Below are 25,162 nucleotides of genomic sequence, written 5' to 3'. Positions count from 1 at the left end.
CCGCCTTCATCGCCGAGCCAAGCCGCAACCCTTGTTCCCCAGACCCACTTGTATTTGCTTCAAGATCTCCCAGTCGACGGAGACAAAGTGCCTGTGGACAAATGATTCAACAAACCAACACCGCCGAGTCCTCGCCATCACCAATACCGCTACACCGCGCATCGCGTTACCGCCAACCAACCTTGACCTCCCCGATACCAAGCTCGAACTCGACGAGATAATAAACACGGTCATGGCCGAAGTAGAAACGAGGCCCGACACGGCCGTCGCAGCTATTGACGATATGCAAGATGCGCAAGACAGCGCGCAGGAACTCGCGCTCACCACAACCAACAACGAGGTGGCCGCCCCAACAGAAAAGAAAGTGAAGAAGATTATCCGGCGGAAGAAGCGCCCAGCGCGACCACAGATTGACCCAGCTCTGATCAAGTCGGAACCACCGCCGCAGACGGGCACGGTTTTCAACATCTGGTATAACAAGTGGTCAGGCGGCGACCGGGAAGACAAGTATCTATCGCAGACGCATGCTAAGGGGAGATGCAATGTTGCCCAGGACTCAGGGTACACGCGCGCCGATGCGCGGCCCGGGTCGTATTTCTGTCTTTTCTTTGCCAGGGGAATATGGTACGTCGGATTCCCTTCCTCACCAACTTCTTTGTGTGTAGGAATGGTCGCTGACAATTTGCAGTCCCAAGGGCCAGGATTGCGACTACCTCCACCGACTGCCCGGCATCCACGACATCTTCAATCCAAACGTCGACTGTTTTGGCCGTGACAAGTTCAGCGACTACCGCGACGACATGGGCGGCGTCGGCAGCTTCACCCGCCAGAATCGCACTGTATACATTGGCCGGATCCATGTGACTGACGATATCGAGGAGATCGTGGCACGGCATCTTGCGGAATGGGGACAGATTGAGCGCGTCCGAGTGCTCAATACTAGGGGTGTGGCATTTGTGACATACACGAACGAGGCGAATGCGCAGTTTGCAAAGGAAGCGATGGCCCATCAGTACGTTACCTACTGAGATACTTCCACGGTATTCTTTTGGCTAATGTGTCCCAGGTCTCTCGATCATGAGGAGGTCTTGAACGTCCGGTGGGCGACAGCTGACCCGAACCCGATGGCGCAGAAACGCGAGGCTAGGCGGATCGAGGAGCAAGCGGCCGAGGCTATCCGGAAGGCTTTACCGGCGGAATTCGTTGCAGAGATCGAGGGCAAGGATCCAGAGGCACGCAAACGGCGGAAGCTGGAGAGCAGCTACGGCCTGGAGGGATACGAAGCGCCAGACGAGGTGCACTTTGCGCGGGGGCCCAATGCCGTCAACCCGCGTGGTCGGGAAGGATACGAACTGGAGCACGAGCAACGCTTGATGCTGGAGGCTGCCGAGGCTCAAATGGAGCAGGGGCAGCCCCAGGAGCAAAGCGAACCACAGGCTGGAGGCATTCTCTCGGGCAGCACGCTGGCCGCCTTGCACGCGGCACAAGTGTCGGTCGCGTCAAAACCAAAGGCAGCTGCCTCGTCGGGGCCCTTGGTAGCCTACGACAGCGACGACGACAGCGATTAGCGGATGGCAAACGTATGTACTTTATAGCTATGTACAACAATGATACCAGGAAACCCACCACCACCAGACCAACCAAACCCACACACAAGCTACCCTTGAACACCAAAAACCATAACAATCTAACCCCCCAGAAAGAAATAATAATAACCAGCCTAACTATTAAAAATCCTCGAATACAAAACCTCATGCCTCCCCACCCACAGATCCATAACCGGCACGCCCTGCCCAGCCTCCTCCACCGCCGTCGCCCACTCGCGCTCCACCACCGCCGCCACCAGGCCCTGAACCGCCCCGCTCGCCAGCGTCTTTTGCGCCTGGTACGGCCCGAACATGCCCGCCCGCACCGCCGCCGACACCAGCGCCTTGACGTGGCCCAGCATGAACACGTAGGCGGTCTGTTCGAGGCCCAGGCCGGCGAGCGCGCTGATTGCGCCGAAGAGTGGGGCGAGGTGCGCGGAAACGGGTGGTGGGGGTGGGGGGTCGTCGTTTGGGGGAGGTTTGGTGGTGTTGGTGGTGGTGGTAGTGGTGGTGCCGTTGGTGAGGGCGGGTGTGGAGGTGGAGGTGGAGGTTGTGCGTAGGAGGGCGGCGAAGCCCCGTAGCGCTTCGGTCCCGTCTACACCTCCACCCCCCCGTTCAGTCAGGGCGCCGGCGAACGAGCGCTCCCAGATGGAGAGCAGGGCGCGGCCCTGGGCGACGGAGGCGCGCCGGCCGACGGTGCACACGATGGCGGCGTCGAGGGCGTCATCGAGGGCGGTGAGGCTGGCGAGGGAGGGGTCGCGGTGGGCGGCAAGCACGAAAGGGAGGGTGGTGGATGCGTAGGAGGAGATGGATAAGGGTAAAAAGGAGGCGAAGGAGGACGGCTGGCGGAAGATAACTTTCTGATGGGCGAGGTAGCTCTCGAGCCCGGACGAGAAAGCGAAGCTGCCGAGGGGGAGGGCTGAGTCGGAGAGGAGGAGGAGGAAGTGTGTTGGTGAGGTGAGGGTTGAGGAGAGGGGTTCTGGAAAGGGGGTTAGGAGACTTGGGATGGAGGTGAGAAAAGGGGGTTGGTGAAGTAAACTACCTTAAACAATGGAATGAAAGTGAAAGTGAAGCTTACTTGTTAATGGTGGGTGAGAGTGAGAGCGTTTGGCTTTTGCTTCTGCCAACCGGCGCTCTAGATCGGCTATCTCATCCTCTATCTCGTTGCCATTCCTACCGTTTAGTTTGGCGGAATCGATCATTCTGACATTATTTTTTCAGTTAGATGCTGAGAGTTTGAGTTTTGAGTCTGAGACCAAGGTGAGGGTTTTGGCTGAGACGCCTGGTATAAAACTGATAAGCTTATCTGCTCGCTGAGTGGCCCCTGAGGCATGAGTGATTCAATTACAAACGCTGTTCCCGCAACTTCCGACCCATGAATCCCGGCTCAACCCGTGACGTAACTACATAGATAGGATACCCCAAACACCATGCCAAGAGCCCAACTACCATACCGATCTCCCCATCTCCCCAGCCCGTCTAGATATCCACAAGTCAATATGCAACGGCCCAAGACTGACCAATGTCAACACCCAACAATGCCAAGAACTACCTAAACCAGCACCACACCACACATTATGGCCGAGCATTCTCCTTATCCCGCCCAGCCTGCTGCAGCAGCTTCCTCTCCGCTATCCTCCGCTGAATCCGAGCAAGCGCGGCCGTCTTCCGGTGCTCCGGCAAGGCAGTGCGCGACGTATTCATCGTGCTCCAGACAGCACTAGTATTCTGCGCATTCCCACCGCCAATGTCCGGCGAGGTATCACCGTCGCTGTCTCGCGACGAAGGGCGGACCGGGACCTTCCTCATCTGCTCGAGCGAGGCCTTGCGGGCGCGCTTGTCGCGGGATTCTGCAGGAAGGTCGCCTAGGGTAACCTTCTCCGTGGACGTCGCTGCTGCCCGGGTCGTCCGTGATGGCCGGCCAGCCCGGCTGGGATAGGGCCGGCCTTCCCTGGCGTGGGCGGAATGCCCGCTGGATGCGGAACCGTGACTATCCTGGAGGTTTCCGCGGTCGCCAAAGACGGTCGAAGCAGGCAGTCCCTTTGTGCCAAACTCGGCTTCGAGTTTCTCCCTCAGCGCCCGGGCTTGCGCCAGGGTTGCGTCGTCATAGGATGCGCGCTTGAGGTCTTCTCTGCTACGGCTCTCCCTTTGCCTCGTATCCGCTAGGGCTGTTGGGCTGGCGGTGGCTCTCTCGCTGGGCTTTTGTTTGAACCCATTGAGATCTTTCGTCAATAACCGCGCGCCCTCCTTTTCCATCGCCACCAGCGGCTTAGATGCTGTGGTCTTTTCGTCAAAGCTCTTCGCTCGCGTTGACCGAGTCGTTTGTTTTGGCTCTGCTCCGTCTCTCCGGAGCGATTGGAGTTCCTCTTGAAGCTCCGAAATTTTCTCGTTCTTCTTCTGCAGGACCTGCTGGGCTTCAACATACCGAGATTTGGCGTCATCCTTCAGCTTTTCATAAGACCCCTTGGAGTCCTCCAGTTTCTTCTCCAGGTCTTGGGTTCTCGATGTGCTCTGTGACAGTTCCCTTGACAGTTTTCGATTCTCCTCGGCAAGTTTGCTGGCCCGCTGCTCGGCGAATTTCAAGTCAGATCTGAGTCGATCTCGTTCCTCTTGCATCTTTTCCAGCTCGCGAACCTGCGACCTAGCCCGCCTCAGCTCCCGTTGGGCTTCCATTATAGTCCGTTGTGTCCGGGGCGATGCGGTCCGGTGTTGCCGTTGGCGTCCATCCCCATCTTCCTCGATGTTGTGCTGAAGCAATGACTCCAGTTCCTCCACTTGTATTCTGTACTCCGTCGCAAGAGCCGTTTGCTTCTTGAGCTCATCCATCAGTACCGGGTCGCTTTCTCCCCCCTTCCTTCTGGTGGTGGATCCTGCCTGCCGGGCCATCTCAGCAACCTTTTCCTCCATTGCCTTGACTTTTTCCTGTTCTTCCTTGAGCTTCTGGTTGAGTTCGAGCGCCTCCGTGTCCTTCATTTTCGCATAAGACTTGGCGAGATGCTTGTACTTGACCAGCTTCTCCATCTCCGTCTTTGCATCACTATGGTAAGTCTCAAAGTAAGACTTCCAGTATTTGCCGGAGCGCGAGTGCGGCTCGTTGAGATCCGTGGTGACATCGGCCTCGAAGTCTGATTCATCATCCTCGACTTCCTCCCATGCGTCTTCTGGCTCCTTTGCTGCATAAGCGAAATCCTTCTCGTCGGTTGCGTCGTTCTTGGTGTTGCCCTTCCGGGAGTTCTCCATGGCCTGTTGCAATCGAGTCTTTGGCCGGGGTTGTGCCTCGTCCCCGTTTCGGTCAACCCATGGGCTTGGGAACTTCCCGGGGCACTCGTCTGGTAGTCCGGTAGCACTGGCCCTTGCCTGCCCTCCAGAGCCTTGCTTCACATCATGGCCAAACGAGACGCGCTTTCGGCGCGTCGTACCGGTACCGGGTGTGAGGAGTATCCCGGTGGGTTTCGCTGGTGATTTGTCCGTGGATGGCGCTGCGTTGGCATTCTGCTGGGCTGTCTTGTCCTTCGCTGTCCTTGACGCGGCCCGGCGATCCTTAGGTGCGGGGGTTCCGAAGAGGGCCGTCTTCAACGCGCGCACGGCGAACACGGGCGCAGGAGTATCGGGGATGTCAATCTGGGTGGTGTCATCTACAATTGCGTAAGTCCTATGTCCCAAGCAACCATTTTCCATCCCGCAGTGGAGAGATTTCTCGTACCGGAGACCGGCGCGTCGCGCGAATTGTCCGAATTGCGCTTCAGCGCCCAGCTAATCATTGCAACTTCCTGTTGTCGTTCCTGAAAATAAATACAATGTTGCCCACCGAGGTTGATTTTACGGCCTTGCGAATCGGCCCATCAATGAATCGCGGTCGGCCGAGGCTGGCGCAATCGTGCCTTTCGTTGTTGCTGTTTACTCGACTCCTGTGTATTGATTGCCAAATGCAGCCATTCAACAGCGCAGGGGATGGTTTGTTGTGGGGCACCGAGTGGCAGTGGTGGGGGCTTTTATCTGAGCGCGACGGGGCGCGTCACCTGCAAGCGCTTGCTCGGGGGTAAGTGGGGCAGTCCTGGCCACCAGGGTGCCTGGGTGCCTGGTGGCTGCTGTAACCTTGAAGATGCCCCACATCTCTCACAGCTCAGTCAGTTGGGTCTGGTTCAAGTTGGAGACAACCACCAAGAGACACAATCCCCACTGCTTTGAGGTCCCCGTCTTTCTCAAGGACCATCATCCAAACACTCAACATTACTCAGACAGAGATTCTAGAAAACGATGGGCTCATCTCGGAAGTAAAGTCTCACGGCCACTTTTGGCTGTGCAGTTCATTTACGGTAACTTTCGGGTACCACGTCCGAGTTGCAGTCATTGAACCTTCTACTCAGAGGTTGAGTCACCTACCTACCTGGGACTTGCATATAGACCCACAGGTTCGACCGTCTCAGTCTCAGTCTCAGACTCAGAATCTCAGACTCTCAAAATACCATTCACTCAGTCACTCAGGGTTGCGATGGCTGCCAAGAAGAAGCCTGCGAAAGCATCGAAGCAGAATGGGACCGACAATTTCCCAGGACTGAAGAGTCCAGGGGAACCTGCATCTCAGATGCAGTACCACGAGTTGCAGAAAAATGAAGTGATGGTGTTGCAGGCCATCTATGGTGAAGACTTCATTGAGCATAGCACAGCTCATAGTGCGTGGCATGTAAGCTGACTGATCGACTCCTTGCATTTCATGAACCATATTTTCTCCATAACTAACTATTTGATTCGAGAAATCCGAGCCGAGTTTTGACATCAGGATCAAAGCATCATCAGATGACGAAGTTGCAATGACACTCGGCGTTGTCCTCGTTGCAACCTACCCCAAGTCTCCTCCTCTGTTGACCACCAAGGATGACGGCGATTTGCGAGAATCGACCAAGTTTAAGATCCAAAAGTTCATCGAGACGCAGCCAATAGCCTGGGCTACCGAGGAACAGGAGATGATCGACCGCATCGTTGAGGGTATCCGTGAGATTCTGGAAGCCGCTGCCGTCAAGAAAGCCCAGGGCCTGGAACTGCCGTCTCTGGAGGAAGAGAGGGCTGCCCACGAGGCTGAGCTTGCGAAACAAGCCAGGAACGAGAAGGAGCTGGAAGCTCTCAAGAGGCTCGAAGAGACCAAGGAAGAGGAGCGGGTCCTGGGTGATATGGTCCAGGAAGAGATCAAACGGCAAAGAAACAAGGCAAAAGAGTCGAGGAAGAAGAACAGGAGTCAGCAACTGTCGCCTGACCGTGTTGCAGAGGACCCCGCTGATACCGACGTCGCTCTTGTTCTTGACCAGCCGTGCAAGTTGACTGACAGGTCAGGCAATGCACTGTTCTTCCAGACAGTCATTGGAAGAGTAGTGTATCGTGAAGGCCCTGTGACCACGGTTTACAAGGTCAAGCCGGTTCTCTCTGCGAGGAATCTGCGGCCAAGCCTAGCTTTCAAGCAGGTTGAGCTAAAGTACCATGGGAAAGACTCCGTCCACCTCAAGAGGCAGCTTCAATCTTTGGAGATACAATTGGAGTCTCTCAAGAAACTTCGTCACCAAAACCTTCTTGAGCTCATGGACTTCAAAATCGATCGCTCCATCAGCGAGACGGACTCGTCTTCTCCAGCCGTTTGGACTATTAGTGTCCTCACCCCTCTTAGCGACAAAGGCCCCGTGGATGAACTCTTGAGCCTCGCCGGTCAAATTGACATCAGCAAAGCTAAGATATGGACGACAGACCTGCTAGAAGCAATTGCATTTTTACATAACAACGGAATCGTTCACCAGGACATTCATCCCGGAAATATCCTCCTCTGCAGGGAGCCAGCTGGTGATGTTGTCCCGAAGCTGGCCGATGCTGGTTACCAGAGAGAACTGCACAACATGTGCACCAAGGTAGCCAGCCTAACCACCACAAGAACCGCAAAGTCGGCCTATTGGTTCCCGCCCGAGATTGCAGGTTTGTCGAAACCACAGTACACCCAAAAGACGGACGTGTGGGATTTTGGTATAGTCGTGTTGCAGATGATCTTCGGTCTGGACGTGCCAGAAAAGTACCACTCCCCGTCGGCGTTGATGGAGTCCCTTTCGCTCTCGGGTCCGCTTGAGGAACTGGTGGCGAAGTTCTTCAAATCAGATCCCAAGAAGCGGCCCCGAGCGTTTGAGCTGTGCTCCAGCGAGTTCTTAGCAACCAACGCCCCTATCCTGGCCGAAGATGACTCCGCTGTTATGGGCGGCTCCATGATCTCTCTCTCTCAGGGGTTGCCGCGGAGGTTGCGCCATAACTCGATGAACCGGGGGATCGTGACCTCGAGGTATCTGCAAGATTATGTGGAAGAGGCTCGGCTGGGCAAGGGTGGCTTCGGAGAGGTGGTAAGAGCTCGCAAGATGATCGATGGCCGGCTTTATGCCATCAAGAAAATCACGCAGAAATCCCAAGAGACACTATCCGAGATGCTCAAGGAAGTCAGGCTTCTCTCGCAGATGAACCATCCCGCCGTCGTCCGGTATTACAACACCTGGCTCGAGGAAATTCCGGACTATTCTGATGCGGAAGTGGATACGTCAACAGAAGGCCCAAGTACTCCCGGAGATGCGATATCGCGGAGTATCAACATTGAATTCGCCGAGAGCAAGAGCAGGGGCCTAGACTTCATGTCATCCAGCGGTCATCCTTACATCGAGTTTGATTACGGCTCTGCCATCGACGACGACGATGACGAAGATGAATACGAAGACGATGACGAGGAGGCGTCATCATCCGATGAAGATACATCGACCTTGAACAGCAAGGTTCCGAAGGATCAACTCGTCGTCCCTGTCAACCGTACGAGGAGAGGAAGCGCCCGCCCGTTTCGCACTATCATGTACATTTCCATGGAATACTGCGAAAAGCGAGTATGTTTTCATCCCCACATTCTATCCCTTTGTAGCCAAGGCTGATTCGAGGGAAGACCCTTCGCGATTTGATATCGCGCAACCTGTCCAAGGAGAGCCAGGAAGTCTGGCGTCTCTTTCGTCAAGTTCTTGAAGGCCTTGCTCATATTCACAGCCTCAACATTGTCCATCGTGACCTGAAGCCTGAGAACGTCTTCATCAGCGCCGGCCCAGATGGCGTTGAAAATGTCAAGATAGGAGATTTTGGTCTGGCCACTAGCGGGCAGCTTGCTATGGATAAGACTGCCTCCAACGCGGACGCAAGTGATATGACCCGAAGCATCGGCACTGCTGTTTACGTTGCCCCTGAAGTGAGAACAGGAGGCAGTGGCTCGTACACTGCCAAGGTGGATGTAAGTTAAATGCCTCTGGCGGGACGTAGGATGAATTGCTAACCGCCCTTAGATGTATTCACTCGGCGTCATCTTTTTCGAGATGTCGTACCCCCCGATGCTTGGAATGCAGCGTGCTCTGGTCCTTGAGCAAGTCCGGCGAAATCCACCGGCTCTTCCCTCAGATTTCAAGCCCGCCGACAAGAACCACACCGAAGTCTTGCTTTCTCTCTTAACCCACAGCCCGAAAGAGCGGCCGTCTAGCATTGAGCTGCTCAAGAGCGGGAAAATGCCGGTTCAGATGGAGAGCGAGGCGATACGGCGCGCCATCGCTGGCATGGCTGACCCAACGTCGCCGTATTTCCAGAAGATGCTCGAGACGTTGTTTGCTCGACAGATCGAGCAAGCGAAAGACTACGCGTGGGATATGTCTTCGTCGATCCCCAGTCCCGCCGACCTGATGCGGCGATACATCGTGAAGGAGACCCTGATATCCATCTTCCGGCGACACGGTGCCGTAGAGGCGCCGACATCCTCGCTTTACCCTCGATCATCACATTACGGGCAGAATTCTGTGCACTTGCTTGACAAAAACGGCACGGTGCTTCAACTCCCATTCGATTTGGTGATGGGACATGCGCGTTCCCTCGCAAGAATTACGAACGGCACAGTACCGCTGCGTTCTTACTCCTTTGGAAATATCTTCCGCGACCGCCATGACGGCGGGCAGCCGGACGTCTACGGAGAGGTCGACTTTGACATTGTCACCACCGACGCCCTGGACCTTGCCTTAAAAGAGGCCGAGGTCATCAAGGTGCTGGACGAGATCGTCACCGCGTTCCCCACCACGTCCTCGACGCCGATCTGCTTCCAGCTCGGCCACTCAGATCTTTTGCATTTGATCTTTGAGTTTTGCGGTGTGGAGGTTGGGGCGAGGCACGCTGCTACCGAGGTTCTCAGCAAACTCAACATTCGGAATTTTACGTGGCCCAAGGTCCGTAGCGAGCTCAGATCACCTCTCGTGGGGATGTCAGCGACCAGTGTCGACGAGCTGCAGAGGTTTGACTTCAGAGGTCAGTACATCACTACACTATGGTATAGCTCAAATTCACTAACTTTGTCAGATACTCCTAGCAAGGCCATTTCCAAGCTGAGGGTCCTCTTTGATGGGACCGAATACAGCGAGAAAGTATCGTCCACGCTAGCCCACCTGAGAGAAGTGTATGAATACACCAAGAAGTTTGGCCTGGGCAGCAAGGTCTACATCGCCCCGCTCAGTAGTATCAACGAGACATTCTTCCGCGGGGGTATTCTTTTCGCTTGCCTGTACGACAAAAAGGTCAAGGATGTCTTCGCTGCCGGCGGCCGCTACGACGGCTTGATTAAGGAGCACCGTCCCAAGATCGGGAGCCGGTTCGAAGAGCGGCACGCCGTGGGTTTCAGTCTCAACTGGGAGAAACAGCTGGCGAAGCAGGTCCCCAAGACAACGGGAAAAGCATTTCTCAAGAGGGCGGTCGAGGAGGAAACGCATGGAATCTTTAGCGCAAAACGAGTGAGTCTCACGCCTTCCCTAATTTTGGAGTAAGTGGCTAACGCTAGCAGTGCGATGTCCTGGTCGCCAGCTTCGACCCGTCCGTCCTCCGCTCCTCGGGTATTGAACTTCTCCAGACCCTCTGGGCGCACGGCATCAGCGCCGAGCTTGCCCGCGACGCCCGATCCCCAGAAGATCTCCTCTCAAGCTACCGGGACGAGTCCTACAGTTGGATCATCATCATCAAACAGGACAATCAGCTCAAAATCAAAACGATGGGCCGCAAAGACGCCCCCGATGCCGACATATCCGCAAAGGAGCTCCTCAACTGGCTGAAATCCGAAATCCGCGACCGCGAGTCCCGCTCGGGGACCAAACTCCGCATCACGGCCAACCTGCCACACTCGGAGTCCGGCGGGGCGCTGCCCACGTCGGCGACGACGGAGCACGGGCAGCAGGAGGTGCACGTGCTGGTGGCGCAGACCAAGTCGAAAAAGTTCAACCGGCACGCGGTGGTGGAGCAGGCGCACGCGAGCGCGTCGCGGCTGGTGCGGACGTTCCTGGACGGGCCCGTGGCGGCGATCGAGACGTCGGACGCGGTGGTGGACCTGATCCGCGGCACCAGCCTGTCGGACCCGGAGAGCTGGCGGCGCGTCGAGCAGGCCGTCGGCACGGCCGAGAAGAAGTACGTGCGCGAGCTCCACGACATGCTCGCGCAGTGGCGCTGGGAGTGGGAGGCCCGCAAGGAGGGCAGCGCCGCCAACGCCTTCGTCTACAACTTCCGCACCGGCAAGTGTGTCTACTACGACCTGGGAGCCTAGGGGGCTTCTACTACTGCTGCTGCTGCTGCTGCTGCTGCTGCGTCGGGAGGCGCGGCCGGGGGTTCGGGGCCAGGGCCGGGGTCCGGGTCGAGGAAGAGAGAGAGGCGGTGGTCTATTGGTATTTGAGCATTCCGGGGGTTCTTCTCTCTCGGATGGATACATCTCTGCTCTGTTCCGGGAGCCTACTTTGATCCGGTCTTCTTTTTCTTTTTTTTTGGTAGTCCGGCCATGATACATACCTACTTGGCTGGTCAGTCCGAGGCTGTTTTCCATTGCTTGGTGGCCCGGCTCGGCTGCTGCAGGTGATGCATACAACCCTACAGGGCGGCTTTGTACTGTATTTCGGATGTCACTATTTTGTTATAATTCTGTAATGATACCCGGGATTCGCCAGTTCTTCAAGGGCCTATGGATTCCGTGATTGGAAGCAAATGATTACTCGGATTTGTTCCATGCTACAACAAAGGGGAGAGGGGAAGTGGCTGCTGCGTTAGTGAAGACAGGAATGTGATTGCTGAGGCTGAAGACGGTTGGTCTGGCTGGTGAACTGGAGAATTTTCGCCACCGAAGCACATTTCTGAGGCGATTTGGTGCACCAACTGTTGGTCGGTTTGTAGCAGGCCCTGTCCGATCATGGCACGGGCTCTCCTGGTTCGGTTTCTATCTCGGTGGCGTTGGGAATGAAGAAAATGTGAAATATAAAATGATGTAATTCTTTCGAATTTTGATAACAAACAATCTGGATGCTCTGGTCTCTACCTCATTTCAAATAAAATCTAGCGGAAGTGTGGTATACTCAGCTTTAACGAGGCCGCTCAGGACGGACTTCCATATAGGGTTACCAGTCGAGGTACTTCGGGAGGTTATTTTTATGGTCGGCTGAGGTCACTTGAGACGTGTGGCGGGGGCTATCTGATCACACTCCCCGTCGCTCCCAGAATCCATGGTTTGCAGCGGGGCCCGCTTCTGGCTGGCTCGGCACCTCCGCGATTTCAGCGCAAGGTTGTTGCTTGCATGCCCAGGTCCCTTGCTTGGCACCTTGCGGGTGACTCTTTGCCTGCCCGATACCTGAGTTATCCGGGCATGCAGATGGATCGGCAAGGCGTCACGACCTAAGAATAAATAGGCAGCCTCGGCGCCAAACCCTCCTTCCTTTTTATTTCTCCTGTTTCCTCGTTCTGTCTTGGGCCTCACAATAACTTAGATGGAGTTTTGAAGAGGAGCGTGGATCGGTCATTCACTTCTATTTCCCTAGGTGCACACGTATTGCCCGCCGCCGCTGAATTTCCACGGATTACTGCATAGTCTCCCTCCGGCAAGCCGACCGACTGAACCTTTTCTCTCCTCACCGATAAGAAGGCTCTACTTTGTCACTCGTTGTTTACCTTCCGTGACACCTGCCAAACATTCCAGAACCCGATCCTGTTCCGGAACTCAACTCTCCAACACCCCCGCTGTTTCCGACTGTCGATCCGGCTGCTCTTGTTCGATCACACCCCCCGTCACCATGTCTCGCACAGCAGCGCCAACCGGCGCGAAGACGCGCCTCATGAGCGAGATGAGGGCGCTACGGAAGGAGACTTGGATTCATTTTGAAGATGTAGGTTCCAACTCGGCCTCTCCGTTTCCACCCGACCTCCCCGCAACGTCATTCTGACAGCATCGCTCGGGCAGGATGACGAAGACAACAACATCCTCAAGTGGCATTTCGCCCTTATGGTCATCAATTCCGACAGCCCTTTCAACGGCGGCTATTTCAAGGCCGAGATGATCTTCACCGACGAGTACCCGTACCAACCGCCCAAGTTCCGCTTCCTAATTCCTATTACCCACCCCAACATCTATCCCGACGGCCAGCTCTGCATCTCGATCCTGCACAAGCCCGGGGAGGACATTACATCGGGCGAAGAGGCGAGCGAGAGGTGGTCGCCGCTCCAGGGTGCCGAGAGCGTACTCCGCTCCGTGCTGCTGCTGCTCGACGACCCCGAGATCAACTCCCCCGCCAACGTCGACGCCGGCGTCATGTACCGCGACCGCCGCAGCGAATACCTCGAAAAAGCCACCGAGACTGTCGCGCGGTCCAAGAAGGACGTCCCTGCCGATTTTGAGATGCCCACGAGCTTCGTTGAAGCGCCTCCGCCGAAGCAAGACGACGATGCGGATTTCTGGGCCGGAAGCTCGGACGAAGAGTTTGACTTCGGAGGAAGTGATACTGGGGAGGACGACGAGATGGAGTTTGACGACGATGAAGGGGAGGCTGAGGGCAGCGACGAGGATGAGGATGACAAGTGAAGAAGGCGGCGACATGGATATGACGGGTGGGTTGGGTTGTTGCCGTCCAGCTTCCCTCTTCTGATTTCTTTTTCGTTCATTTCAACAGTCACGGTACAACATGCATAGCGTTGGTGAACACCACAAGGGGGCGTTCTACGGTCTACGACCATGGGAAGGGGGATTTAGTTGTATTTACGCACACCGATCCACACATCCCGGGTAGGTGCGCATATACCATGGAGTCTACTGGATTTGCGGTGGTTTGGCGTGCTATTTGCTTTGGGGAAAGGTTTGGTACAGGTTAATTAGACTGCGTCTTCAAAGCACTATACACACTTTGCGATACAAAGGCCAAGTTTATGCTTCCAATGGTAGCGTGAGTCTATTATTCTTAGAGGTCGTCTTGAAAGAGAGGATACCTATTGTACAAAATGGTGAGTGAGGTAACCCAGCTCCCCGGGTCTTGCAGCCCGAGTCCGCCGGGTTGTGGTGTGTTCAGGGGCTCGTGATTGCCCCTCACCCACCCTTGCCCCTCCTCCGCCAAGATACCGTAGCTTCCCTGTAGGTATCACCAACACCATGCTTCGGCACACGATTGCTTCAAAGACAAACGATTTAGTGGAAGACCAACTCCAACAACCCAGCACGCACGAACTCACCTAGCGCCATAAGCTCAATGATATGTGCTAATTATTAGACTCGAGTTCCATTTCTAGCGCAACTAATAAACCGAGTCGTTTTATTTATCCGCGCCTTGTAACATCCACCACTGGCGCAGTACCGATTATCTCTCTCCGCATAGACATACGCACCTAGGGAGTTACCGATTCCGCAGCAGCTTCTAGGTTAAGAACGGGTCGAGATCCGGAAGCTGCCCCGCCATTGCGACCGTTTTTCATCACTCCCGCCGCCGACGCCCACCGACGACGCCCACCAACCCAGCCCGTTTTGGCTTCTCCCAGATGTCATCTCGATAGCTCTAATTAAGCCGACTTTGACATCCCCTGACGGCGAAGGCATCGCCGGAGCGGGACAACGAGGATGGCCTTCAATCAAGCAGATGCATATGCGGAGCAGGTGACGATGGTGGAGATAGTCACCGAAGGCTGTGCCGACCGCTCCATGATCTCGGCTGCGCTGCAGAACAATCATGGCAATGTCGATACGGTGGTCAACGAGATCCTCGATGACCTTGCTAAGGTTAGTTCATTCTTTCTTGGGCATCCTCGCCTAGCATCCTGCTTGCTGACGTTAGCGTAGTTCAAGCGCAAGTACGGGTGGGACGAGGCCGCGTTTTCCTCCGGCCGCGAAGGTGAGGATCCGTCGGGCAATAAATCCGGTGTCCCAGGTGAGTACCTTCTTTTCAGGAGATAACGTTAGGCTATGTGCTAACGAAGGTCTGCTCAGCCTTTTCGATCCACCAACCACCGCCCATTATCTACGGGACCGAGCCGAATAACTACTACGGCGCACCGTCGCGGCCCCCGTCGAGAGCGAATAACAGGTCACCTATGAGCCGGCTCACCGATATTACTTCTGGAGGGTACACCACGGCTACCCCGAGCAACCGGCAGGAAGAGGAGGATCAACTACAACGAGCCATCAACGAATCCTTGACTGCCTCGGGCATTCAGACTCCGCACGCATTTCCACCACCCCCTCCCCCGACGCAACAGCAGTCGGGTGTCATCACCAACGACGGGGAGTCTTCGGCACACTTTGGCCCTGCCAACCGTCCGGACTATGATCCAAAGGAATGGGCCATGGTGCCGCTGGGGAAGCAGGAAAGCGATTCAGATCCGTCCCTTAGGACTCGGAAGGTTGGGATGCCGGTCCTCCTGCGATGCCGCAAGGATAGCGAATGGGAACAGCATCGTGTCGGAGCCCTCCTAATGATATTTGGACAAATTCCCGCGGTTCGCAACGTGTTACTTGAGAGTGGCGTGGCCCCCGGCTACGGCTACGGCAACAAGAGCGACTGGTGGCGGGGGGAAGCGATATTTCCACCTGGCCAGCCGGACCCCGACGGATGGATTAACGAGCCTCCCCTATCTTGGACCGACGAACTTCATCGCCTAATGGCCTTCCTCGAGCAGACAGAACGCGCATATGGGACAGCCGACAATCTTGTCCGCGCCAGGCACCCAGAAGCACAGGAGACTGGCGACGCAGAGAAGGATTTCTTTCAGAACTTTGCCGAGTCGGGATTGGGCGAGGGGACGGACAGGGAAACCCTCATTTCCTCGGTAGAGATTGTCGCCCTCGACAACTTCAGCCAGCAGGGCGGGGACCGTTTCGGCCTCCTCGACCTCCAGGTCAGCAAAGACTCCGATCCCATGCCCGCGAATCTGTATAATGTGCTGGATTGGCTGTTCTATGTCGATCTAAGGTTGGCAAGGGAAGACCCGAGTGGATCGCGGATGGCCTGGATCAGCCAGCCGTCTGAAGTTCTCACATGTCGCTTCCAGAAAGACGATGAGTTGCCCGCGCCACTGGAGATGCCCGAAACTTTCTACCTCGACCGGTACCTGAAGAGCAATGGCGAGAAGCTCCAGGAGTTGCAGATGGATATGGTTGCTTTGCTGAAGGCATACGATGCCAATATACGGAGGGAGCAGGAGCTTATAAAATGGGTCAACCCCCAAACGCACAAGACCTACGATCGCAGGGATCTCATCAAGGCAGCGATACACCGCTATCAGGAAAGTTTGAGAAGGATCAAGAACCGCGCCTTTTGGAGGACACATGAGCAGACCCCCGCTGAGGGTGAGGGTGGGTACTACCTACCAGATCACGCAGGTGAACCGAGCCTGCTACCTGAAGAGTCTGCCACCGTTGCCGACTACGAGGCCAAGATCTCAGACCTCGAGGGCAGGTTGGCGGAGATGGAACGTCTCATTAACGGTATGTGGAAACCTGCCCGAGAGCCAATGCGTCATCACTAATCTCAACCATCACAGAGGTTATCATACCGGAGAGGCTGGCGATTCATGAGGTCAATCGCAACATGTCGTCCCTTTTCACCACACCTTCCACCGATGAGAAGTGGAACCCCACACACAAGTACACACTTTGTGGCGTGGTCAATGACCTGAATACAGTCTACCAGCGGATTCATGTGCCGGTCAGCGAGTCCGGGACTACGCCCGCTGACGGTGCTCCTGCGGCCGGAGAGAAGAGGTGGTGGAAGACATCGTTCAACATTGCGGACAACACAGTCGAGCACGTGGTGAGTTTAGTCTGTCGTTTAGTTCTAGCTGTTGCTAACTGCTTGCTCAGCAAGTGGACTACGAAACGGTCATGCGCGAGACCTGTTCGGCCAAGTGCAAGCCCATCGTCGTGTACGCGACAGACAAGGCCCTGCAGCAAGACAACCTGCCGCTACCGGATGCGCTCAAGACCTTTGTCCGGCTTGACAACCGGCTCTTCAAGCAAGAGCTGTTACAATCAAACCGGCTTGGCCATAAGCGGAGTGCCGGCGTCGGCGACGGCTCGCAGTCGAAGCGGTTGCAGCGGTCGGCTAGCATCGACTCGATGGATACCAACCACGCTTCGGCGGGAGACTTTGACGACGACATGCGCGATGCACCGTTCGATAATGACTCGATATTTGGAGCCGCTGGCGGCGGCTACGCAACTCCCAACAGGGCTACCAAAGCCGCCCAAGATGCGGAAATCCCAGACCTCGTCGATGTTGTCGGTGAGACTCCCGGGCTAACGGCAACGATGACATCACCGCCGTCCTATGAGAACTACATCGAGATGGAAACGGGCGTGTCGCCGGCGCTCGCGCAGGTGTCCCTGCAGGATCTCAATAACATCAGTCCTATGAAGTCGCTAGAGATGCAGGAGCGGCCCAACGCGCAGTTACTCACGCGGTTGGGCAGCAATGGCAATAACAACGGCGGTGCTGCTACCGCCGTTAACGGCAGCGCGGGCAGTGACTCGGTGCAAACCGCTGTCAGGGATGAAGAGGAGCTGCTGATTGACCTGAGCGACCCCAAAGATGCCGATCCCAAGACCCAGGCCAACGGAGTCTAGGAGACGGCCTCACCAGCAGGAAAGCCCCTGGCTGATGCGTTCCTTGGTTTGGGTCCCAATCAAGTGCTCGATGGCCGGTCGCAAGAGGGCCGAAATCCGGACGAAAAGGAGGCTATGGGCAACATGGAGGACGCGGGCAACAAGGAAAATCCAGGGGGCAATGAGGACGCAAGCAACAACGGAGACACGGATAAGATGGAAGCTGCGGGGAAAATCGCGGAGGAAAAGTGCGTTGCCCGGACGAAGAAGAGGTGCTCACCTAGCGAGGATATTCCGAGGCGCGCGTCGAAACGGTTACTGCAGAAGAAGCAGGCTCGGTGAGGATGTTGCGTACGGGGTCGACTGGAGGCTGGGCTGTTGACGGATTCGTTGCATTCTTTTCGTGCATACTTGCATTCGGGGCTGGGCGTGTAAGGGTACGGCGGGTGCTGGGGATACACATTGCTTGTCTTAACTGAGCATGGCACAGCGATTTGTTGTTTTTGGTAGGGTTTTGTAGGCTAGTGCTTAGGAGGTCCGTCAGGGCTTTTACATCGGGAGGAGCATGGCATACGGAGACGCATGGACGGATGATACCCCCTGAGTAAACTTCATGGGAGCACGTTCGATTTAAGATCTCGAGTTGATGCTGACCGTCGGTATGTACGTTGGTGCCCATCGTACTAGGGTATGCCGTGACTGGTAACCACCGTCGGCTATGACACTGGTGTTGAAGTTCGTCCACCTGGTCGTCAAAGATGTCCGACTTGCTTTAACTACATAAACTTAGCTACATAACTCGAGTCACTCCTCTGATTATACCCAAGAATTTAACCCATAGTTATTTGCTTTGTTCCTTTCCTGCTGAACTTGAATTCGCGTGAACGCCCTCTAGAAAACCGCCGCGCCAAATATGTAGCATAGTACATTATATTCCAGTATCCTTAATAACTAATGTACCTCCTAGTAAGATAGGTAGGTATATAGTAGGTATAGCAGAAGGGAAGGAAGATAATACTCTTACATATTTCCATAACTGGATTAGACTTTCCCCAGTCGCACGGTGCAGCGTATTCCCAGGAACAGTGTGCGGGGCAGCTTCCAATCTGGCGGGGCTGAAGGCAAGGCGGGGGGAACCACGGAGCTTCCTGCCCACTGAAACTTGCCCGTCATTCAACCCCAACCATCCATCATCGTACATACCCGAACTTCCGAAGGTAGAGTCCACTTCGAAATTGCCCGACAGACCGACCGACCGACCGACCGCTTGTGCCTCCTCCACACCCTTCTCGGCTCTCGCCCTTCGAGACCAAGGCGCAAAGGCAGGGAAAGAAACGACCGCAGCACCCAACCGAGATCAGCCCCGACAACGCCAGACCCCCACCGCCGACCCTCCCGCTCGGCCCGACCAAACCACCCCTTTCTCTCCCAAACCCAACCCCAACGAGCACCCACCGCGACCGTACCATGGCGTCCAAGATCGAAAAGATCATCGCGCGGCTGCAGAAGCGGATCGCGGAGGGGGCGTTCGAGGAGCAGTACGAGGCGGCGCAGGAGACGCGGCTGGTGGCGGCGCGCTACACCAAGCAGGCCAACTGGGCGGCGGCGGTCGACATCCTGTCCAACGTGTCGCAGGCGCTGCTGCGGGCGGGCCAGGGCGGCAGCGGCGGCGACCTGGCCATCCTGCTGGTGGATGTGTACCGCCAGGCGGCCCAGAAGCCCGACGGCGGCTCGCGCGGCAAGCTGCTGACCTGCCTGCGCCTGTTTGAGCGCGAGGAGCCGACGAGGAAGAAGTTTATCAAGGAGATGATTGAGTGGGTTGTTTCTTTTTTTTTTTTTGGTTTGGATGTGGACTTTTTTCTTTTTGGGAGGCTGACTAGGTACACAATGCAGGTGGTCTAAAAAGTTCGGCGAGTTTCCGGCCGGCGACCCGGAGCTTCACCACGTGGTAGGCGCGCTTCTTGCCGAGGAGCACGAGGCGGAGGAGGCGGAGCGGCACCTAATACTCGGCACCAAGGAGTCGGCCGAGGTGCTCAGTCGCATGGAGTACGACTGGTACAAGGAGGACGAGTCCCACACGGCACCCCTCTACTGCGCCCGCGCTGTCCTGCCATACCTGCTCGTCGCCAACGTTCGCGCCGCCAACGCATCCTACCGCACCTTCGTCAGCGCCCTCGCGGCGGATAATAAGGGGCTCGCGGTGCAGGACGTGAGCTCGCAAGGGTCCGACGCCCGCATTTTCCCCAGCCTGCCGCTGCTCAACTTCCTTGGCCTGCTCCTTTTGGCGGTGCAAAAGGGCACGCCCGACTTGTTTCGGCAGCTGAAGACAAAGTACGCGGCGAACATTAATGAGCTGGGTGACACATGGGATACGGCGCTGGAGATGATTGCCGAAATGTACTTTGGAATCCAGCGGCCGAGGCAAGCCAACCCGTTGTTTGATATGATGGGTAGCCTGTTCGGAGGTGGCGCGCCCGGTGGCGGGCAAAGTAGGCCAGCGGCTCGCCGGGTAGAGGCGCCTGCTGCCGAGGGGCTGGATTAATCGATCCCGGGTCCTGGGGCTGGGCTGGGAATTGAGGTCATAAAGTCGAACCAAATAAGTCGCGGCCCGTATGCGGGTGAGCTACGAAGCTTCATGAATAAACACAACCTGTCACTAGTACCGTCACCGTCGCGCTCCTGGCTCGTACAACCAATTATCCTCTTCTAGCGCCGCAACTTTAGCTCTCAAGCTTGCTTTGACGGCCTCGAGGAGCTCTGCAGTCGATTCGAAATCGCGGGTTTTAGTCAATCGAACACCAGGAGACATATGTCGGGCAGCGCACTCGCTACTAGTAGAAGAGGAGGAGGTGGGGTCCTTGCCTTCGGGTTGTGCGGGCATGCTATGCTGGTCGATCTGATGTTGCTTCACCGCCTCGGCCAGGCGCTCCCTCTCCATCTCGTCTTCGTGCCGCGCCTCTAGCGCCTCCATGTCCTCGGGGTCGTCGATGACCGGCGTCGGGGGGTCGCCGAGCTCGATCTCGCCGTTGTGGTCGCGCACCACGATGTCGTCCTGTGGTTCGGCCGGGGACTGGAATTGGCCGTGGCGCTGCTGGTGCTCCTTGTGCGCGTCGGCATCCAGGTGCAGCTCCTCCGATGCTGGCGAGGGTGCGGGAGGTCGGCGCGTAAGTTGGCTCTGGAATAGGTTGCGCCGCACACTCGAACTCGATGGTACCCCGCTGCGTGCTTTGGAGACGCCGGAGGCGAGAGTCCGGGAAGAGGGCGCGTGTCGGTCCGCCATCTGATAGAGAAGGACGGGTGTGTTTGCGTAGGGTCGAGTTTGTATGTAGGGTTGTGGGGGGTCAATGTTGAATTGAAGTTGATGGTATCGTGTAAAGGGGGGGTCAAGCAACTTCCTCCCTAAACAACAAGCAGTGGTTGGCGGGGTAAAATAAACCACAGTGTAAAATACACCAAGGGTTAGGGGTATGTTATGTCTGTTTTTGCGTTCACGAATTCACGGCCTGCTGCAAATGTAGGTAGGTGTGAAGTGTGAACTACATATTTCCAGGATTGATATGAACCACATATCTAGCTCTTGTTCATGGTATATATGGTCTCATGCCATTCTCTCAAAACAATTGCTAGGCAGACTCAACCATGTTGCACGACGCGATTCTAGGAGGTACCTCGCTGTATGTACCTCCGTACCGCAGCCCATTAAAACAGTCGCGTCAGAGAAGTGGGGCTCGTCACGTAACAAGGGCAGGAGCGCGTCAACGGGATTCTGAGGGTGAATTTCGCGTTGCTCCTTGCACCACTCGTCTTAGCTGCCCTCCTTTCTCCAACTCCAACTTTTAAGGACCATCGTACGATGAGATATCACACAACCCACCCATCCATGATTTGACGAATTGATCACGCAACGGTTCTACCTCAACATTGCAATCCTCCTTCCACGCCACGAACTCGGCTGTTCGTCAGCTCCCGAGATGCCGTCTGCAACACTTCCCAAGAAGCGGGTGTTCGGCGAAGCATCGAGCGCCCGTCGTAACATTGTCTCTGCTCCCATCTCCTCCAAGAAGCGCCGTATCGATGACCCACCCTCCTCCCCTGCCGTCCGGCTTAGCAGCTCGCAGAATGACGGCAAGGGCAAGCTGGCGTCGAGCCAGCAGAAGAGCACCTTCGAAACCGAGGTGCTCGAACGCATGAGCCAAGACATATCGGACCTCAAGCAGAACAACACAGAGAAGGATCAGATTTGGCGTCGCCCACCAATACCCCAGGATTACGACCCAGAGAAGGACAGCCTCTGCTTCCAGGCCATCGAAGCCGAGGAGGGCACGCTTGGGGGCGGCCAGGCGGCTGTGAAGCTCTTTGGCGTTACCGAGAATGGCAACTCTGTGCTGCTGCACGTAAAGGACTTCAAGCACTACCTCTATGTCGCTGCCCCTGTTTCCTTCACCCCCGAGGACTGCTCGAAATTCCAGGCATACCTAGAAACACAGCTGGCCACCAATCAGCGCGTCATCCACTCTGTCGTCCTGACCATGCGGGAAAACATCTACGGCTTTCAGGGGAACGTCCAAAACCCCTTCATCAAGATCACCGTGACCGACCCGAAGCTCATCAACAAGGTCCGCACATTGATTGAAGGCGGCAATGCCAATTGGAAGGGCATGTGGAAGAGCGCCGATGGCTCCATCATGACCTATGACAATATCCAATACCTGCTTCGGTTCATGGTTGACTGCTCTGTATGTGGAAATCAATATTACAAGAGGACTGGAAACATGACACTAACATCAAATCTAGATTGCCGGCATGGCTTGGGTCGAGGCACCGGCTGGCCGGTATATCCCCATGGCTAACACACAGTCCAACTGCCAGATAGAAGCGCAGATCAGCTACCGAGATTTGATCGCCCATAAACCCGTTGGAGAGTGGTCCAAGATGGCACCCTTGCGAATCCTCTCCTTCGATATCGAGTGCGCCGGCCGAAAGGGCATCTTCCCGGAGGCCCACACCGACTCCGTCATTCAAATCGCGAACGTTGTGACCAAATACGGAGACAAGAAACCATTCGTCCGGAACGTCTTCTGTCTCGACACCACGAGCCCCATTGTGGCCACGCAGGTCATGTCCTTCGACAGGGAGGAGAAGATGCTATCGGCGTGGAGGGACTTCCTCGCAGAGGTGGACCCCGATATCATCACCGGCTACAACATCTCCAACTTCGATTTCCCCTACCTTCTCGATCGGGCCAAACACCTCAAAGTTTCCAATTTCGAATATTGGTCCCGTACGCGTATCAAGTCTTTCTCCAAGGAGTCCAACTTCTCCAGCAAGCAGATGGGCAACCGTGACACCAAGGTCACCAACATCAGCGGACGCCTTCAGCTTGATCTTCTACAGTTGATCCAGCGTGACCACCAGCTTCGGAGCTACACGCTGAACTCGGTCTCGTTCCATTTCCTCGGCGAGCAAAAGGAAGACGTTCACCACTCCATGATCACTGAACTTTTCGAAGGCACACCAGAATCAAGGCGCAGATTGGCATTGTACTGTCTCAAGGATGCCTACCTCCCCCAGAGACTGATGGAGAAGTTATCTTGCCTCGAAAACTACACGGAAATGGCGAGAGTCACAGGCGTGCCCTTCAACTTCCTTCTCGCGCGAGGCCAGCAAGTGAAATTTTTGAGTCAGCTCTGCCGCAAAGCCTTGGAGCAAAAGCTGGTCATCCCCAACATGAGGACAGAGTCTTCGGAAGAACAATACGAAGGCGCCACCGTCATCGATCCCATCAAGAACTACTACGACGTCCCCATTGCCACCCTGGATTTCGCCTCCCTGTACCCCAGTATCATGCAGGCCCACAACCTCTGCTACACCACCCTCATCAAAAAGAAGGATGTCGAGAAGTGGAACCTGAAGAAGGACGAGGACTACATCGTCACCCCGAGCGGGGACATGTTCGTCACTTCCAAACAGAGGAAGGGGCTGCTAGCCCAGATTCTGGAGGAGTTGCTTTCGGCCAGAAAACAAGCAAAGAGGGAGCTCGCCGCGGAGACGGACCCTTTCAAGAAAGCCGTGTTGAACGGTCGGCAACTGGCCTTGAAGATCAGTGCCAACTCCGTCTATGGCCTGACAGGCGCGACAAACGGCAAGCTTCCCTGCTTGGAGATTGCCAGCAGCACCACCAGCTTTGGTCGTCAGATGATTGAGAAGACCAAGCAGGAGGTGGAAAACCGATACAATATTGCCAACGGCTACTCTCACGACGCCCAAGTCGTTTATGGTGATACCGATTCCGTCATGGTCAAATTCGGAACCACCGACTTGGCTGAAGCCATGAAACTCGGCGAGGATGCCTCTCAGTTTGTCTCGAGCAAGTTCGTCAAGCCCATCAAGCTGGAGTTCGAAAAGGTCTACTTCCCCTACCTTCTCATCAACAAGAAGCGGTACGCTGGACTCTACTGGACGAAACCGGAAAAGCACGACAAGATGGATACCAAGGGTATCGAGACGGTCCGTCGTGACAATTGTCTGCTGGTACAGACCGTCATCGAGAAGGTCTTGCGGATGATTCTCATCGACCGAGATGTCGTCGGTGCTCAAGAGTATGCCCTCCACTCATACTGTCACAATTCCTCTGCTAACCCGCCACAGATACGTCAAAGACACCATCGCGGATCTCCTACAGAACAAGGTTGACATGTCCAAGCTGGTCATTACCAAGGCCCTAACCAAGGATGATTACGCTGCGAAACAGGCTCACGTCGAACTGGCCCAGAGGATGAGGAAACGAGATCCCGGATCAGCCCCTGGGCTCGGTGACCGAGTAGCCTACGTCATGGTCAAGGGCGCTACCGGCTCCAAGAATTTTGAGCGCTCCGAGGACCCCATGTACGTGCTCGAGCACAACGTCCCCATCGACACTAGGTACTACCTCGACAACCAACTGGCCAAGCCGCTGGGCCGCATCTTTGAGCCCATCCTCGGCAGCGAAGCCAAGGTCAAATCGCTCCTCTCGGGCGCGCACACAAGGTCCATCGCGGTCGCCGCGCCGACCGTGGGCGGCCTGATGAAGTTTGCCAAGAAGACACAGACCTGCATGGGCTGCAAGAAGCCCCTCACGGGCAAGGAGGAGAGCCAGGGCGCCGTGTGCGCCGACGATGCGCCGCGCGTCGGTGAGCTCTACAAGAAGACGCTGGACAAGGCGTCGGATCTTGAGGTGCGGTTCAGTCGCCTGTGGACGCAGTGCCAGCGCTGCCAGGGCAGCATGCACTGCGAGGTCATCTGCAGCAGCAAGGATTGCCCCATCTTTTACATGCGCATGAAGGCCAAGAAGGACTTGGAGGATGCCAATAAGGAGTTGGGAAGGTTTGATCTTGATAAGGCTGCAATGTGGTAAGGGTGATGTGGGAAGGCTGGGCCAAAGACTGTGGTTTATGGGTACATTTGAGGACGCAATGGCGTTTGGGGCATAATGGCATTATCAGGGCCTGTAGCGGTTGGGAATGTTGGGATTGTATTGGTATTTCGCAATAATGAGACTCACATGAGGACTTCAAATGTCATCCCGGTATAATATGATGTAACTAGCTGTTGGTGTCCCATCGCTACGAATACACGGTTCGGGGCAACACCAACTCAAAGACAAGGGCAAGCAATACGCATTTCGGTC

The 25,162-nt window shown here is 55.9% G+C and overlaps 8 protein-coding genes across 8 annotated transcripts; 6 read left to right on the top strand and 2 right to left on the bottom strand.

The window, feature by feature from the left end:
• The first annotated feature begins 77 nt into the window (after positions 1 to 77).
• B0H64DRAFT_124857 (uncharacterized protein) lies at positions 78 to 1,644 on the top strand. Its single transcript, XM_062798026.1, has 3 exons — positions 78 to 624; positions 689 to 1,012; positions 1,067 to 1,644. The coding sequence occupies exons 1-3, from the start codon at positions 233 to 235 to the stop codon at positions 1,566 to 1,568; spliced, it is 1,218 nt and encodes a 405-aa protein (XP_062660989.1). The 5' UTR covers positions 78 to 232; the 3' UTR covers positions 1,569 to 1,644.
• Positions 1,645 to 2,974, bottom strand: B0H64DRAFT_124848 (uncharacterized protein). The gene is made up of 2 exons (XM_062798025.1): positions 2,665 to 2,974; positions 1,645 to 2,565 (listed from the first exon to the last, which is right to left on the bottom strand). Exons 1-2 carry the CDS (start codon positions 2,786 to 2,788, stop codon positions 1,721 to 1,723), a joined length of 969 nt encoding a protein of 322 aa, XP_062660988.1. The 5' UTR covers positions 2,789 to 2,974; the 3' UTR covers positions 1,645 to 1,720.
• A 2,952-nt stretch (positions 2,975 to 5,926) lies between these two features.
• B0H64DRAFT_124827 (anticodon binding domain of tRNAs-domain-containing protein) lies at positions 5,927 to 11,430 on the top strand. The gene is made up of 6 exons (XM_062798024.1): positions 5,927 to 6,270; positions 6,341 to 8,479; positions 8,536 to 8,871; positions 8,924 to 9,923; positions 9,975 to 10,402; positions 10,453 to 11,430. Exons 1-6 carry the CDS (start codon positions 6,079 to 6,081, stop codon positions 11,200 to 11,202), a joined length of 4,845 nt encoding a protein of 1,614 aa, XP_062660987.1. The 5' UTR covers positions 5,927 to 6,078; the 3' UTR covers positions 11,203 to 11,430.
• Positions 11,431 to 12,709: 1,279 nt separating this feature from the next.
• B0H64DRAFT_440934 (ubiquitin-conjugating enzyme/RWD-like protein) lies at positions 12,710 to 13,494 on the top strand (the record flags this gene model as incomplete). Its single annotated transcript, XM_062806523.1, has 2 exons — positions 12,710 to 12,802; positions 12,877 to 13,494. 2 exons carry the CDS (start codon positions 12,710 to 12,712, stop codon positions 13,492 to 13,494), a joined length of 711 nt encoding a protein of 236 aa, XP_062660986.1.
• An 838-nt stretch (positions 13,495 to 14,332) lies between these two features.
• On the top strand, positions 14,333 to 17,647 carry B0H64DRAFT_124775 (uncharacterized protein). The gene is made up of 5 exons (XM_062798023.1): positions 14,333 to 14,676; positions 14,737 to 14,824; positions 14,884 to 16,380; positions 16,437 to 16,705; positions 16,756 to 17,647. The coding sequence occupies exons 1-5, from the start codon at positions 14,518 to 14,520 to the stop codon at positions 17,515 to 17,517; spliced, it is 2,775 nt and encodes a 924-aa protein (XP_062660985.1). The 5' UTR covers positions 14,333 to 14,517; the 3' UTR covers positions 17,518 to 17,647.
• Positions 17,648 to 18,830: 1,183 nt separating this feature from the next.
• B0H64DRAFT_124765 (uncharacterized protein) lies at positions 18,831 to 20,100 on the top strand. Its single transcript, XM_062798021.1, has 2 exons — positions 18,831 to 19,310; positions 19,390 to 20,100. The coding sequence occupies exons 1-2, from the start codon at positions 18,964 to 18,966 to the stop codon at positions 20,036 to 20,038; spliced, it is 996 nt and encodes a 331-aa protein (XP_062660984.1). The 5' UTR covers positions 18,831 to 18,963; the 3' UTR covers positions 20,039 to 20,100.
• B0H64DRAFT_124766 (uncharacterized protein) lies at positions 20,101 to 20,983 on the bottom strand. The gene has a single exon (XM_062798022.1). The coding sequence runs from the start codon at positions 20,774 to 20,776 to the stop codon at positions 20,162 to 20,164; it is 615 nt and encodes a 204-aa protein (XP_062660983.1). The 5' UTR covers positions 20,777 to 20,983; the 3' UTR covers positions 20,101 to 20,161.
• Positions 20,984 to 21,244: 261 nt separating this feature from the next.
• B0H64DRAFT_124756 (DNA polymerase family B-domain-containing protein) lies at positions 21,245 to 25,159 on the top strand. The gene is made up of 3 exons (XM_062798020.1): positions 21,245 to 22,232; positions 22,291 to 24,095; positions 24,145 to 25,159. The coding sequence occupies exons 1-3, from the start codon at positions 21,468 to 21,470 to the stop codon at positions 24,887 to 24,889; spliced, it is 3,315 nt and encodes a 1,104-aa protein (XP_062660982.1). The 5' UTR covers positions 21,245 to 21,467; the 3' UTR covers positions 24,890 to 25,159.
• The last annotated feature ends 3 nt before the right edge of the window (positions 25,160 to 25,162 follow it).

The sequence above is a fragment of the Chaetomium fimeti genome (assembly GCF_033439085.1).
Source record: "Chaetomium fimeti strain CBS 168.71 chromosome Unknown B0H64scaffold_3, whole genome shotgun sequence".
In the NCBI taxonomy this organism is placed as follows: Eukaryota; Fungi; Ascomycota; class Sordariomycetes; order Sordariales; family Chaetomiaceae; genus Chaetomium; species Chaetomium fimeti.
Note: the sequence above shows the minus strand (reverse complement) of the source record. Positions and strands in the feature narration are given on the sequence as shown.

Coding starts and splice junctions, on each gene's coding strand:
- B0H64DRAFT_124857 (XM_062798026.1), top strand. CDS start 233: ATGGCCGAAGTAGAAACGAGGCCCGACACGGCCGTCGCAGCTATTGAC. Junction 625..688: donor TTCTTTGCCAGGGGAATATG/GTACGTCGGATT, acceptor GACAATTTGCAG/TCCCAAGGGCCAGGATTGCG. Junction 1,013..1,066: donor AAGGAAGCGATGGCCCATCA/GTACGTTACCTA, acceptor AATGTGTCCCAG/GTCTCTCGATCATGAGGAGG.
- B0H64DRAFT_124756 (XM_062798020.1), top strand. CDS start 21,468: ATGCCGTCTGCAACACTTCCCAAGAAGCGGGTGTTCGGCGAAGCATCG. Junction 22,233..22,290: donor GGTTCATGGTTGACTGCTCT/GTATGTGGAAAT, acceptor CATCAAATCTAG/ATTGCCGGCATGGCTTGGGT. Junction 24,096..24,144: donor GATGTCGTCGGTGCTCAAGA/GTATGCCCTCCA, acceptor AACCCGCCACAG/ATACGTCAAAGACACCATCG.
- B0H64DRAFT_124827 (XM_062798024.1), top strand. CDS start 6,079: ATGGCTGCCAAGAAGAAGCCTGCGAAAGCATCGAAGCAGAATGGGACC. Junction 6,271..6,340: donor CAGCTCATAGTGCGTGGCAT/GTAAGCTGACTG, acceptor ATTTGATTCGAG/AAATCCGAGCCGAGTTTTGA. Junction 8,480..8,535: donor TGGAATACTGCGAAAAGCGA/GTATGTTTTCAT, acceptor ATTCGAGGGAAG/ACCCTTCGCGATTTGATATC.
- B0H64DRAFT_124766 (XM_062798022.1), bottom strand. CDS start 20,776: ATGGCGGACCGACACGCGCCCTCTTCCCGGACTCTCGCCTCCGGCGTC.
- B0H64DRAFT_124765 (XM_062798021.1), top strand. CDS start 18,964: ATGGCGTCCAAGATCGAAAAGATCATCGCGCGGCTGCAGAAGCGGATC. Junction 19,311..19,389: donor TTTATCAAGGAGATGATTGA/GTGGGTTGTTTC, acceptor TACACAATGCAG/GTGGTCTAAAAAGTTCGGCG.
- B0H64DRAFT_124775 (XM_062798023.1), top strand. CDS start 14,518: ATGGCCTTCAATCAAGCAGATGCATATGCGGAGCAGGTGACGATGGTG. Junction 14,677..14,736: donor TCCTCGATGACCTTGCTAAG/GTTAGTTCATTC, acceptor ACGTTAGCGTAG/TTCAAGCGCAAGTACGGGTG. Junction 16,381..16,436: donor GATGGAACGTCTCATTAACG/GTATGTGGAAAC, acceptor CAACCATCACAG/AGGTTATCATACCGGAGAGG.
- B0H64DRAFT_124848 (XM_062798025.1), bottom strand. CDS start 2,788: ATGATCGATTCCGCCAAACTAAACGGTAGGAATGGCAACGAGATAGAG. Junction 2,566..2,664: donor CTCTCACCCACCATTAACAA/GTAAGCTTCACT, acceptor CCCCCTTTCCAG/AACCCCTCTCCTCAACCCTC.